Source organism: Podarcis pityusensis, assembly GCF_964106645.2.
Source record: "Podarcis pityusensis genome assembly, chromosome: 9".
Classification (NCBI taxonomy): domain Eukaryota; kingdom Metazoa; phylum Chordata; class Lepidosauria; order Squamata; family Lacertidae; genus Podarcis; species Podarcis pityusensis.
Window position 1 is genome coordinate 4,861,666 of NC_138034.1, and position 14,827 is coordinate 4,876,492.

Consider the following 14,827-nt stretch of genomic DNA (forward strand, 5'->3'; position numbering starts at 1 on the left):
GGCCATGCAACCATTCGCAAAAGTTCAGTACTTTAAAAACCATGATTGTTGGCATCCATCTGTCTCAAAAGGCAATGGAGTGCACTTCTGGGGGTGAAGGTCAATTAATAATAGCCCAAAGTAATTCCAAAGCTGATGATGTCAGTACAGTGGTACCTCAGGTTACATAAGCTTCAGGTTACAGATTCCGCTAACCCAGAAATATTACCTCAGGTTAAGAACTTTGCTTCAGAATGAGAACAGAAATTGTGCAGCGCAGCGGCAGCAGGAGAGCCCATTAGCTAAAGTGGTGCTTCAGGTTAAGAACAGTTTCAGGTTGAGAACGGACCTCCAGAACGAATTAAGTTCTTAACCCGAGGTACCACTGTACCTAGCTGCCCCCACCCCCCAAAAAACCTAGACTGAAAAAGTCAAAATCCCTTTATTAAGCCAATTGTGTTAAGTTGGGGGGAAACTAATGAGGAACTTACTACCAAAAAAATTTAAAATCCTTCATCACTTTAATCTTTTATAACGGAAAATCTAATTTCAGTTTTATGCTAAATATTCCAATCTGCAGTTCTGATAAGTTTTCCACATGGTGCTGCTGTGCATAGTACGAAAGGTTGTTTTTAATTGCTTTTAATGTAAATCTCTTTGGATCACTCTGTGAGTAAAGTGGAAGTTTTATTCCATCTAATAGTGAACTTGGAAGCAAAACAAGGACATCCAGAAACTAATGTAGTGATTTTTACATTTCTCAAGGGACTCACTTGATACACAGAATTACCGTATTTTTCGCTCTATAAGACGCACCAGACCACAAGATTGTTTTGGGAGGAGGAAAACAAGGAAAATAATATTCTGAATCTCAGAAGCCAGAATAGCAAGAGGGATCGCTGCGCAGTGAAAGCAGCAATCCCTCTTGCTGTTCTGGCTTCTGGGATAGCTGCGCAGCCTGCATTCACTCCATAAGACGCACACACATTTCCTCTTACTTTTTAGGAGGGAAAAAGTGAGTCTTATAGAGCAAAAATTACGGGTATATAGGTTTGTAAATTTTAAAAAGAAAGTTGCTTTAAAAACACACATTTATTTTCTTTAAAAAAATAGCTCTGTAAGTTTCCAGGTTCTACGGAATGTTGATGTCATGCAGATAAGAGAAACCTGGACTAAACTCAATGTCAGGAGAGAGCACTCCTGCTTCACATTCACTGCCAAATAAGAAGAATGGCTTGCAGTTCTACCTTTAGCTAGGGTGAGGAGAGGCTGCTTAATCACAGCTGCGCTAAAATCTGAAATTGTTCACTCCCCCTTTGTAAGGAGTGGGGGAAAGGTCTAAAGAAGGGGTAGCTAAACCCCAGTTTGGGGAGCTGGTCTGCCCTTATCCCTTCACAATATGGAGAAAGGACCTCCCCCATCAGTGGCTGACACGTAGGTTTGGAATTCTTTTCCAGACATGCCAGCTTAAATTATTTGGAGTTTTGTTTCCTCATATGCATTTTGGTAATAGAAAGAGGGGAAGAATGGTTGGATAATTTAGTTTAGCTCCCTGCCTCAAGGCTTTGGGATGACAGAAGCTGTAAGTCTGATAAATAATAAATTCTGCTGGGAGGCAACATTTTCCACTGAGTTACAGAACAAAGGTATTTTAAGAAGCTGTGAATAGGCTTGGAAAGCAAGATGGTTGTATTTTGAATCATGGTATGAATTTTTTTTACCAGTGATTAATTGTGTTAGACTCCTGATGCTGGTTATTTATTTGGCAAAATAAATAAATAAAAATATTCAGTGCAATCCACACAGAAGCCAGAAAGAAACAAATTTATATTTTGAGCCTAAATTGTATATGGACAAAATCTCTTTGGTTTCTAAACATTCTGGACCTTGTAAGATTTTATAAACCCTGTGTTCCACATGGAGCGTAGGAGAAGCAGCAATTTAAGATGTTAAATTCATAAACTCTTCAGTTTGAGCAGGGCCTGAACGTCTGCATTAAAACCAAAACAGGAACAAAAGAAACCTTTGGGTTATCTTAACTGTGCATTATAGAGAAATCAAAGACTACTGATCACCCTTGGGAATAGATTCAAACCCTTACATACAAATATTGTTACTAATCCACAACCCAAAGTTGATCTTATTCCCTTTATAGCCAGCGGGAACACATTTATTGACATTGGTGGGGAGAATGAAATTGCCCTGAAGGGGCTGCAATGGATGGCTCAAAATTATCAGTGAATTTGGAACAAAAGTCTGGTTCATATACTTTTGATAACTGAACAATGCTCATTATCTATAGCAGTTTGTGTGTAACTGATGTTTCTCCCTCTCTCTTTGCAGTGTGCAGCCGTGTCTGATGGAGGTAAGCATTAATATGTGAAAATATTTGATGTTTCTTAATTTGGCACTGTGGCATTGGATGATAATTTTAGCAGCCTTATTTTATAAAATTTGTATACCACTTGATTGTAAAACAGGAGTCAGCAAACTTTTTCAGCAGGGGGCCGGTCCACTGTCCCTCAGACCTTGTGGGGGGCCAGACTATATTTTGAAAAAAAATAAATATGAATGAATTCCTATGCCCCACAAATAACCCAGAAATGCATTTTAAATAAAAGGACACATTCTACTCATGTAAAAACACCAGGCAGTCCCCACAAATAACCCAGAGATGCATTTTAAATAAAAGGACACATTCTACTCATGTAAAAACACGCTGATTCCTAGACCGTCCGCGGGCTGGATTTAGAAGGCAATTGGGCCAGATCCGTCCCTCGGGCCTTAGGTTGTCTACCCATGTTGTAAAACAACAACAACAACAAAAACTACCTTCAAACCGGCTAACAAAATGATAAAGATAAAGGAATAAAATCAACAAAATGGCTATTCGTATTTGTTTGGAAAAGAGACCTAATATTAATGTCTCAGTGGACTTTATTGAGTATAATGCTGATCTGTGTTTGTTGTGGTTCACTAAGAATGTCTACATCCTCCAGCCCGGTCCAGGTTTGCCAGGAGCTCCCTTCAGGAGGGCGTGATCCTGGAAAATCTAGTTGTACAATGGGCCAATCTCATATCAAGGCATCTGTTCTTCCTGATTACTCATCCAGATGATGCCCTGTCTTCTTGTTAATCATACCTAAAATGCCCAAATAGGATTTGCATTAAAGGCACTATCAGTGCCTGGAGACTGACAGAGTAGTGTTCCTCCTGTATTACTACTGCTGCTAATACTAATAATTTATAAAGCACCATAAAGTTAATAAACAATACAGTCCCTGTCCACATAGCCAGACTATCTAACTGACTCAGTGCAAAAGGAGAAGAAAACAGGAAGAGAGAGACAGGTATACTCAAGTTGCAAAATTTATACATGCTGAAGCCTGTGAGGTGTACTCCACCTTCCTTGGTATGCCTTTAGTGATTGTGAAGCTTATTTACAATTTTATCAGTATCTAAATATAGAAGAGCTGTTTCATTGGCCTTTCTTAATGTTTTACCTTCGTAGCTCGTAGATAGGAAATATGCTAGAGATCCTTTTAGAGATAGGTGTTGGCAATGAACACTCACATCTTCTTTTTCTGCAGTTACTATCAGGAGTCCTCTCATGCAGCTCTTTCCAGGCCGGTTTTTAGAGGCCCTGCTGAGTGTTTTTCTTAGAGAGACTTTTATCTGTATCACTGAGAAGGGGGCAAAAATTGTTGTTTCTCTTTCAAACCTGTTCTGGTTGCCAGTTAATCTTAGTTCACCACTCTTTGTCACTGGTTTTACTGAGGCTGTGATTTTGTATTTTGGGTTATTAGATAAAGACATCCTGCTAGCAGAACCATGGCTAAACTTAGAAAAGGGAAGGGGGAGAGAAGGAAAGGAGTGTTCAATGTTACCTGTCCCAGGCCTGGCTGAAAGTGAAAGGGGCCATGTCCATGCCACTAAACCGGGGGCAGCGCATCCTGTTTCACCGCCTGAGGCAAAACGGAAACGTGCTGCTGAGTCCCTGCCCTGCCCTGGGAAGTCAAAGAGGCAATGTCCCTGCACCAGGATCCCTGACTGAACTGAGTTTAAAAGAACAAAAGGGCAAGGAATAGCAGGGAGACCAGGTTGGAGCAGCCTGAGTGTCCTGTGACGTAATCTTCCTCCTGGAAACAATGAAATGGACCTTTAAGAATGAGTAGGACAGTGGTCAAAGTGCAGGCGACAGAACACCCAGAACAAACCCAACCATTTCTCTCCATGCTCCCCTTGTAATGGCTAGCAGGAAAAGTCTTTTGAGGAGCATGGAGGTGTACGTTGTGTTTCATTTCTTTGCTGTCCAAATCAGCTGCTGTTACTTGCAATGCCAGTACAATGTGAATAATTCATGTTCCTTCAGCGACAGCAGTTGAAGGCCCTTTCTTTAAATTATTTATCCAGCTTTTTATAATGCTTTGTGCCAAGTATATTGAGGATATCTCTTGTGGCTATAAGGGGAAATAGACGTTCAAGTAAAAAATGGGTAATTTGTTGAAGAGTTGTTTGAAGAAGATGTTGTAATATAGTGGGAGGTGTTGCAGAAGAACAATGTTCCACACTGTTCAGAGAGCGTCTATCAAGCGTGCTCTAGGGGAATGGATCTGTGTTAGGAATGGATACAGAAGGATGGTTTTCAGTGAATGGTTTCAAGGATTTGGTTAAATGGCACTACAGTGGCTCTTACCAGCTCTATCCAGGTAATACCTTCAGTGATGCTGATGATCATTTAGAAATATAGGCATTCTGAATAGGATTGTGCTGTTTCACTGTAAAAATGATTGCATGGGAAATATTTCTTTTGAAAGGGTGGTTCTTTGCTTAAATATTTTTGGCATGATTATTAAACTAAAACTTAAAAAAAAACCTCTTACAATCAGTAATATTGTTAGCGTTTTATTTTAAAAGGTTCCATTGTTGGTAGTATTTTTATGAAAGCAAGTAATTGGTAAATAGGAAAATTATTTGAATTTGCCTTTCCATTCAGTTACAATTTCCCCACTTTGCATTATTTTATTTGTGGAGATGTTATAACAAGGAGGACAACAAGAAAGAGAGGGTTTGTTTATCAGTGTGCATAACATTGCTAATAACTTACCAGAAGGATCTTTAATTTCATCTGCTGGAGTGGGAATGCAAAGTAAAACTGTACGACTCCAACTGTTAAAGTCATTAATAGAGACCCTATATTAATGCCTTTTGCTTGTCTAGAGGATGTGGAGATAGAGCTGTGGGTGTGGAAACTAGCCCACTGCATTAGAATACACCCACTGCTCCACCCACTTTCGCATCTGGGCTTACCCACGGCTGGCATGTTGCTCTTAGAAGGCTGCCCCAAGCAGAATGCAGCCCTTGAGCTGAAAAGGGCTCCTCACCCCAGTAGAGGGCAAGGTCCCCTTGCACCACCCCATTCCCCCGTCCCCCTCTGAGCGCAATTATCGCTTTGTCCACATGATGTGACGGGTGGGTGGTTGACTTTTGTGTGTCTTCCATAACTTCATCCAGCCCTCCTTCTCTGTGTCTTGCAAGTTGTGTATACTGCCCTTCACCAGTAGGCCACAGTAAAATAGAAAACAATACAGTGGTGCCTCGCAAGACGAAAATAATCCGTTCCGCGAGTCTCTTCGTCTAGCGGTTTTTTCGTCTTGCGAAGCAACCCTATTAGCGGATTAGCGGATTAGCGCTATTAGCGGTTTAGCGGCTATTAAAGGCTTAGCGGCTTAGCGGCTAAAAGGCTATTAGCGGCTTAGCGGCTTAGAAAAAGGGGGGGGAAGCGAAAAAAATCGCAAGACTCGCAAGACGTTTTCGTCTTGCGAAGCAAGCCCATAGGGAATTTCGTCTTGCGAAGCGCATCGAAAAACGGAAAACCCTTTCGTCTAGCGGGTTTTTCGTCCTGCGAGGCATTCGTCTTGCGGGGCACCACTGTACAATAAATCAATTCTATAACTTTGACACACACAAAAACAAAAGAAAAATGCAATAATAAATTATCTATCAGTCCAGCAGTGAATGTAGCTGCTACACTAGCCCAAGCCAGGCATAGGTTTTCCTAGCCAGGAAGACCCCTTGGACCTCCAGACGCTGGTTCAGCACTTTCATTGCTTCTCCTGGTACCAGTAGAACGGTGAGATAGGGCTGGGTTTCATCAGCTTAGTGATAGCCACATGGTAGACACAAAGATGTGCTTGAACCTATGATGATCATATGCATCCTGGGCTCTAATCAAATTGGAAAAAGTCTGCATTACTTCACTGGAGGGGAGGGATAGTCTGTTTTGTACAGGTTATAAGTGAGAGAGGAGCTTGCGAGGTCCAAGTTCTGATTCTGCAAGATTCTGCTCTCCTGCTCAACAGTGATGTCAGAACAATAGTTTAATACAGAAATTGTAGCTGAAATTTATTTTCTGAAAAGTTTGCATTTTTGTAATTTGCTGATAAATTAATTGGTTATTTCTTCCCACAACAGAGCTAAATAACACAGATTTGAAAGATTGTGTCAGTGATAACAGCCTCAGCAGCAATGCCAGCCTCCCCAGCGTCCAGAGCTGCCGGCGACATCGGGAAAGAAGAGTTGCAAGTTGGGCGGTTTCATTTGAGCGCCTTCTGCAGGACCCAGTTGGTGTAAGATATTTCTCTGTAAGTAAGGGACAAAATGCTAACTTTTTTGGTATTTATATTAACGTAAACAAAAAATATCCAACACAAATTGTGCATAAATTTTAGCTTATTTCAAAAAAAGAATTAACTCCAATGTAAAATCTCCTGCATTAAATATGCTCATTTTTGTTGCATTGGGCCCGTTTTATGTTTCCAAAAGTCTAAACGAAGCCTGTCAAAAATTCTTTCTACCAGGATAAAAATAGTGATGTGCAAATACCAGTTAAATTATATTTGTACTAGAAATTTCAAGCTTCCTCCATGAACATTAAAAAGATTGCTTTTTCTAAAGACTTGCATATTAGCTTCTACTGTCACTTACACACGACCATGAGGGGGTGTCATTTATTTTTATTTTTTAATCCTCAGGAAAAGTGATTATTGCTTGAAAAGGGGTGCAGCATTCTTTAAAATGAGTATTGTGAGCAGTTTCTTGTAATCAGTGGGGCTAATTAAAGAGATTGCTGGGCAAATCTTAGATTGAATCCTAATTCCAGCAATGTGAAGTCTACAGAACCCATGTGTGTATCACATGAAGGGGCTCCATGAATAGAACTTGAGTCGGGCTACACTGCTGGCCATGCCCTCAACTTCACACGGCCGGACTCTCCCCAGCCACCAACTTCCATGCATTGATCACAAGCCTCCTGAAGAGGAACACCTATGCATAAGCAGCTATGCTCAATGCGCACAAGTTGTAGGCAGTGCTAGCCTGGCTGCTCAATGTTGGAGGCAGAGTCAACAGGTCAGCCCCATACTTTGTTCAGTGAGTGAAGTGGGCTATCAGTTAATGGAAGTGTGAAGCCATTTAAGTACAGGAAATTATTGTTTCATTGAAAAGCTATCATTGGACCATGTCTGGAACCCTCTTATCTCCCAGACTCTCCTCTATGGAAAAGTTACTTAAAGGTAAAGAAATTGAGACCTAACAGTCTCTGGAATATTGTAATTACTTTTGAATCAGGCCATCTTTGAGTGACAGCTAATCACTTTTCTTTTTCTAGGAATTTTTACGGAAGGAATTTAGTGAAGAAAATATTTTATTCTGGCAGGCCTGTGAATATTTTAACCACATATCCGCTCATGACAAAAAAGAGGTAGGACCATGTGGCCGTGTGCTGCTTATGTTATATATGAACTACTAGTAACTTAGTGCTGTATAATTTTTTGGAGAAGGTCTTCATGGTTTTAGCTTGGTTGGGGTAAGCCCTAAGGCTTCTCAGTTCAGGGTTCCTTTTCCTGAACCGAGGTGAATGGCGTATCAGGAGAATACAACTGTAAATGTTTGAGATTCTATGCAACAATTCCCCCCTCCTTTGGGTGAGATCCATCCACCCTGCCCTTCTCTCATGCTTATGCCATTGGTAAGGCTTCAGCATACACTAGGCATATGTGGGAGCTGGGAAATGCCTGGCCCAGTGGCCACATAAGTACCACTGGCACTGGCTTTGCAATAGAAGAGTGAAAGGCAGGACAAGTTTAAGCAAAAGGATGGGGCATTTAGTATTGCCACAGTGCCCCTCTTTCAGAACAAACTAACCAAGCAGGTAGTTACTTTCCCTGGGGGTTACTTTTATGCAGGTGTTACTTCCCTCGGGGATTGCACGACCCCCAGAACTGTGCCTGCCACCTGAGAAGTTGTGAGATATCAGACAGCCCCACAAAATCATACAGGAGCTTCCCAGAGCCTGGAAGGCAATGTGGAAAGAGCTCTGGGATTCTGGGAGGGTTGTGCAAGGACTCTGGAGGCTCTCTCTCAAGAGATCACAAGGGCCTCCTAGACCCTGGTGAGGAAGGCTATCCTGCTCCCTCATTCATTCGTTCACTATTTTTCAGAACAGAACGTTAAGCTGTAATCAAATATGTGAAATATGCATATTGCAGTCCAATTGAAGTCGAAATATGGAGTGAGCAGCAGAAGTCTGCCTGCCAACCCCGTTGCTGACACTTACACACTGAGTGGGGCTTACTTGCAAACATTATGGGCAATGCTGAGATGTCAGGGAGGGGTGGGGAGATACACAGGTGTTGGGACTGGGGGTAGGGCCAGCAGGTGCAGTTCGACTGCCCCCTCAACACATTGGCTGTAAGCATGGAGGGGGCTGTTGTGAAAAGGGGCACAACAAACGCTGCAAAGAGTTGCCTTCCCCTTCTGACACGGACCTGATATACAACACACACACAGGTCCCTCTGCTGGAAAGCTAGTTACCCGAAATTTCAGTTACCCAAACACAAGGAATTAATGCCCCAACCTCTCTACACCAACGGCTGATTCAGAGATCCGAGCAGCTGGAGTTGGCCGACCTGTTTACTTGTTTGTGGCTTGCTGGTCAGCAGCAGTCATTTTGGGCAGAAACCAGGGAAGGGATGGAGGGAGGGAGGAGTGGAAATTGAACAAATCAGTTTTTCCTTCATTTGGCTTTTGCTGATTGGCTGAAGCTGTTTCAGGCAGAATGCATGGGGAGAGAAAGCATGGATTAGAAATGTTTCCATAGAAAATAATGGAAATCATTGACTTGTTATGTGAATTCTTGCCTAATGAACAAGTTTATGGGAACGAATGATTTCCTGGGAACATACCATGTTGAGAAAGTGGGGCCTGTGTGTACCTAAAAAGCCTATTTTCTTGGTCACTTTGTTTTGGAAAACAGGCCTCATGACAAACCTGTAGCGCATAACTTTTTTTCAACCAGAACTAGTAGGTTTTCTTCAGATGAAAGAGAGTTCTTTTATTATATGTATATTTAATATTTTATTGATTTGTTTAAAGAAAAGTGCAGACATAACAAAAAGTTGGAAAAGAAAGAATAAAAAATGTAAACCATATAGCGTCACAGCCTGGATGGACGAAAGTACAAAGATCTATTTGATAACTAAACAAACTATTACTCCATCTTTCCACCTGGCACTTCTGAAACTGTATATGGAAACAGAATGGGTTTTGAAAAGCAAAGAGCTTATCTGTCATCAACAGCAGCCCAGGGCTCTGTTGCCAGAACCTAGAAGACCTTCAGTCTCAAGAATTGGGATTGCTTTTACTCTAGGGTTTGGCAACTTGCCCCCTTGAAATGATATCTCATAAACTGGAAGTATCTAAAGGGCAGAGCTTGAATGACCTTTCCTCTTTTTTTGGCTATATGGCATGATTTTATTTCTTAAATAAATATTGAGGCACACGGTCACTCAGTGTCACCAGTATATGCAAATGTTTGGTTGATCTAAAACATTATAGACCCTTTATTCTCAATAACCATGGAACTCACAGGTGGAGAACACTTTTATTCTTACATATCTTTATTATTTGTAAAGGGAATCAATGTATGAGTTAATACTTTATTATCTCTTTGGAGCTGTGTTGTATCTTTGAGAGGTTTCTGTTCTCTGAGAGCTTAGCTGCTCTTCATCTGGAGAGTCTCTTAGGCTCTGGTTCTAAGGTTTTAACCATTTGGATGTGAAGTCTATCAGCCTTGGTCTGAGGAAAAAATTGGACTCTCTGTTTGAAACTTTCTCTGGACAGGTAAATTGTTTTCAGTTGGGGAAAGATCTGGGGAAAGGTGAGGCAAGAAACTCACTTTATACATTTAATTGAACAATTCCAAGTTGATATTTTTCTGATATTTGGTAACTGTAATAATAGACATTAGCACATTAGAAGAAAATTAATAGATAATTTACTTTTTAAGATTTTGGGGGAGATCTAAGGGAAGTAAAAAGCACAAAAGAGCAGCTACAAAACAGATGTTGTACTTTTTAAGCTGTATTTTTATATTGGCTTTTAATTTGTTTTGATTGTAGAATTTGTTTTGCAAGTCACCTTGAATTATGCATTTAATAAGTAATAGTAGCAAATGCAAGGTAACTGCTGCAGACCAGACCACCGTCTGTGCCAGGGTTTCTCATTGCCACTCTGCATTCACACAAGGCTGCCCTAACACCCAGGGGGAGAGCCCTGGCAGGGTATTCTGGGAGCCCTGTTGGACTGTTAAAAATGTCTGATGAGGGCCAGACTCAATGTCATACTAAATTTGTGAATTCTTGGAAGTGTCTAGTTTTTATTTTAAATATGAGGTACTGGGCAATGGGGTAGCTCTGTGGTCTAAACCACAGAGCCTAGGACTTGCCGATCAGAAGGTCGGCGGTTTGAATCCCTGCGACGGGGTGAGCTCCCGTTGTTCAGTCCCAGCTCCTGCCCACCTCACAGTTCAAAAGCACTTCAAGTGCAAATAGATAAATAGGTACCGCTCCGGCGGGAAAATAAACGGCGTTTCCGTGCACTGCTCTGGTTTCATAAGATGCGGCTTAGTCGTGCTGGCCTCATGACCTGGAAGCTGTCTGCGGACGAACGCCGGGTCCCTCGGCCTATAGAGCTAAGATGAGCGTGCAACCCCAAAGTCATCTGCGACTGGACCTAATGGCCAGGGGTACCTTTACCTTTTTACTGGGCAATGAGGACTGGGGCTGGGGGCTGCATGTAGGGATTTTAATCTTTCCCCCACATCATAGTTATCAATGAAAATCCCCCAACCCAGGGAGAAATTGCTGTTTCAGGTGGGTGCTAGTGGGGAGGGATTAAGTATTTTCTCCTTGTGTGCTGCAGTCCTGATCCTGATGCCCCCAAGCTGCTCTTATTTAAAAGAAAAAATGTTAGACATGTTAAATGCATTCACACATTTAACACCACATCTTGTTTGACCCTGATTCCTTAATTACTTTGCAAGTTGTTTTGCTTCCAGGTCAATAACAGGACTTGTGCTTTGTAGCTTTCTTTCAGAGCTCGGGAGATCTTTAATAAGTTTTTATGTAGCAAAGCTACAACCCCGGTTAATATTGATAGCCAAGCACAGTTGGCAGATGATGTTCTCAATGCACCGCATCCAGATATGTTCAAGGATCAACAGCTTCAGGTGATTTTTGAAATGTTAGAAAGTATGTTTTGGAGAGCTTATAAGAGAGACTTTGCTCGTGATGTAACACAGAAAATGTTGGGCATAGCTGTGGGTGGGTGAAAATGTGCTTTCCACCCCCTGCTACTGGGTAAAGATCGCTTCCCACAGCTTGCACGCCTCAGATTATGCACATGCTTGTCTTCCTAGCCTGCTTTCGTCTTTATCCCTCTTCACTCCTCTGCACCCCAATAGCTTTGCAAGTTATCCAGTTAAACATTTATTTGTTACCTTAAATAAAACCAGATTTTATTTAACTTGAAAAACTGTTCTGAAAGGGGAGGGTGTTTGTGATTGGTTGGCTTTTGTGATAGCCAGCAACACTGTTGTGAAATGGATGAGTAGCAGCTTTCACTCCCAATCTCAGTGATTAAGAGAAGGCTGTGCATCTGACCAAAACAGAGGGAATGCAGAACCAGAGCAGACTCACTGCGCATGCATTTAGATGTACACGGTATGGGTTTTTTCTCCAGTTCTAGGCTCGATGCTTCTCTTCCACTCACACTCAGTCCCATTCATAATTTCACAGAATCATAGAACAGTAGAGTTGGAAGGGACTCTGAGGGTCATCTAGACCAACCCCCTGCAATGCAGGAATCTCAGCTAAAGCACACATGACAGATGGCCCTCCAGCCTCTGCTTAAAAACCTCCAAGAGAAAAGAATCAGTGGCGTAGCGTGGGGGGTGCAGGGGGGGCCGGCCGCACCGGGCGCAACATCTGGGGGTTAGGGTTAGGGGGCGCAAATCCACGGGTTAGGGGGCGCAAATTATTGCCTTGCCCCGGGTGCTGACAACCCACGCTACACCACTGAAAAGAGTACACCAGAGGTGCAATATCACAAAGCAGAAATGAGCAAAATTTCCAGAAGGTGCAGAGAGAAGTGAATTAATCAAATTATTTTCACAGCATTTTTGAGATACCCTTCATCATATTAGATTTAATGTAATGTGATGTACAACATTAAACATAAATTGGTAAAACTTTCAAGTCTTTAGTTTTTCAGTTGCCCAGAATAAGAAATCCCTGTTGTTCTGCAGTGTCTCCAACCAGCATTTTCCCAAGAGATACAGATATAGATACAGATATATTGGACAGGTTGTTTTTTTAATGCAGGGAAGGTAACAGAATCTGCTCATATGCACCAAGGATATGAACTTCAGTTTTCCTGGTGCCATGGATCAGATTCAGCCAAAATGAAGCACTTTTTAAAATTAAGCACTTTTAAGTAGTAAGCACGATCTCTCTTATTGAAAACACTGGAGTGTAAAAGTCATTTACATGGTAACATTTATGAGATAGTCTTTTATTTGCAGTTGTGCAGGAACTGTGTTTTATTTACAACAGTTCACGGAAATTAGATGTAGCTTCCATTTTCTTCTTAAACTGCAAGCACTCTTAGGACAAATTACTATCATTATGCTAATGTTTAGCATTTTTTAAAAAATGATGCTTGCAAAAGCTTTATTCAGTGTTGTTGTTTTTGAGATGTTGATGTGTTTGCTTCTCAGATTTTCAACTTGATGAAGTTTGACAGTTACACGCGTTTTCTGAAATCTCCACTTTACCAAGACTGTATTTTGGCAGAAGTAGAAGGTCGCCCTGTTCCTGATCCACAGTACGCTCCCAGCAGCCCTACTTCTAAACACAGCTTTGGTTCTGAGCGATCAACGCCAAAAAAGGTTTCTGTCTCTTACATGACCAATCATTTACAATCAAGCGTTTTTTGTTTGTTGATTTTCTGGATGTATAGGAAAATATAACCACTTTTGCTTATAGTGCCCTATGTTGACATGAGGGTCTGGGTCAGATGTAATGAATGTGCTAAAGTGAGCCTCAAGCTTTTATTTTGCCACCTTTCTTCTATTTTTTCTAGCACCATAGCAAAAGATCAGAAGCATTCTGTTCCACATTTAGATGAGTTGCAGTTCCACATGATATCTGTATTGGTGCAAGGATTTACAGAATTTACAGATTTGGGGTAACAGAGTTTGGGCTGCAGGGGCACCCATAACTGCTACAGTTTGTGAATGTTAGAAAATAAGAAAGGGGTAGGATTTAGCTGATTTTTGGAGTATTGAAGGGAAGAAGTTAGGTCAGTGGAAAATTACGGGCTAAGCTCCCTTTCCAGGCCAGGGTCTCACCTGGATAGAAGCCATTAAGATGGCCCAGCAGGGGAAATCCTTGTGTCTGTGCCAATGGAGATTACTACAGGAAAACTCACCTTTTAAAACTAGGCTTGGAATAGCAGGGAGAATGGGGATGAGCAGACAGAAGAGGAGGAGTTGCTTGGAAGAAGTTTTTTGGGAAGGAGAAGCAGGAAGTGGAGAGTGCTCTCTTGTCACATGCGAAGGGAAAGACGAGAGAGCCCAAGGCTTGTTGGGGCAGTCACTTGTATGAAAGGTTAGTTGTGAATTGGGCTATAATAATTAGCTATATTGGAAAGTATAAGTGCTGCTCTGATTAAATTAGCACAACATTTCCATCTGTTTTTCTTTTTTAAAAATTATATTATGATAGTTAAGTGGAAAATCCAAGTCTGGGCGATCTTTAAATGAAGAATCGGGAGAGGAAGACCTTGAAAGGAAAAAAAAAGGAACATTTTTTTCGTGGTCTAGAAGCAAGAGTTTGGGGAGATCTCAGAAGAAAAAGGAGAATGGTGATTATCCCAAAGGTAAATTTTAATATTAAAATAATGATATTATTAATGATATTATCATTATGATTACTAACGGTATTATTCGTCTGAAGTCTGAACATCTCTACAATATAAGTCATAGCCATATTTGAAGCTTCTTGTTCAGAGTTCCATACTTTTGATGGTCACAGCAGCTTAATTTGCAAACATAGAATTATAGACACTGTTTATAGTCTCAAGCATGTTTAGTTGACTGCAGTGGACAGAGCATTATGTTTTTTTTATCTTAAAGCATGATTAGGAAGCTGTTTCCATAATTCTACACATGACATGTACTCAGCATTTTATTTGAAAATTCTGCTCTGGTGATTTAAAGTTGTCTAATAAGATTGTTACTATATGTTTAAATTAATTGCACTATCCGTGTTTTTAAGATTGCTGTACAGATTCCTCTCATGCCAATGGATTGTCCTACAGACATGAATCTCAAGACTCATTGTCATCATCTGCAAGTCTTGAAATGGTAAGGCTTGCATGTTAGGACCATAAATATGTCAGGGAGAGCATGGGGGTAAAAACTTGAATAACTGTACTCCCTAAGTT

The 14,827-nt window shown here is 41.2% G+C and overlaps 1 protein-coding gene across 6 annotated transcripts in view; it reads left to right on the plus strand.

Moving 5' to 3' along the window:
* The window catches only part of RGS12 (regulator of G protein signaling 12), a 92,928-nt gene that overhangs the window by 32,998 nt on the left and 45,103 nt on the right, over nt 1–14,827 (plus strand). For all 6 annotated transcript variants that reach the window (XM_081021495.1, XM_081021497.1, XM_081021494.1 and 3 more), the window contains 7 exons: nt 2,323–2,344; nt 6,454–6,623; nt 7,649–7,741; nt 11,406–11,549; nt 13,098–13,268; nt 14,107–14,260; nt 14,659–14,747. In XM_081021495.1, coding sequence (XP_080877621.1) covers nt 2,323–2,344; nt 6,454–6,623; nt 7,649–7,741; nt 11,406–11,549; nt 13,098–13,268; nt 14,107–14,260; nt 14,659–14,747 — 843 coding nt within the window. The remainder of the gene's footprint in view (nt 1–2,322; nt 2,345–6,453; nt 6,624–7,648; nt 7,742–11,405; nt 11,550–13,097; nt 13,269–14,106; nt 14,261–14,658; nt 14,748–14,827) is intronic.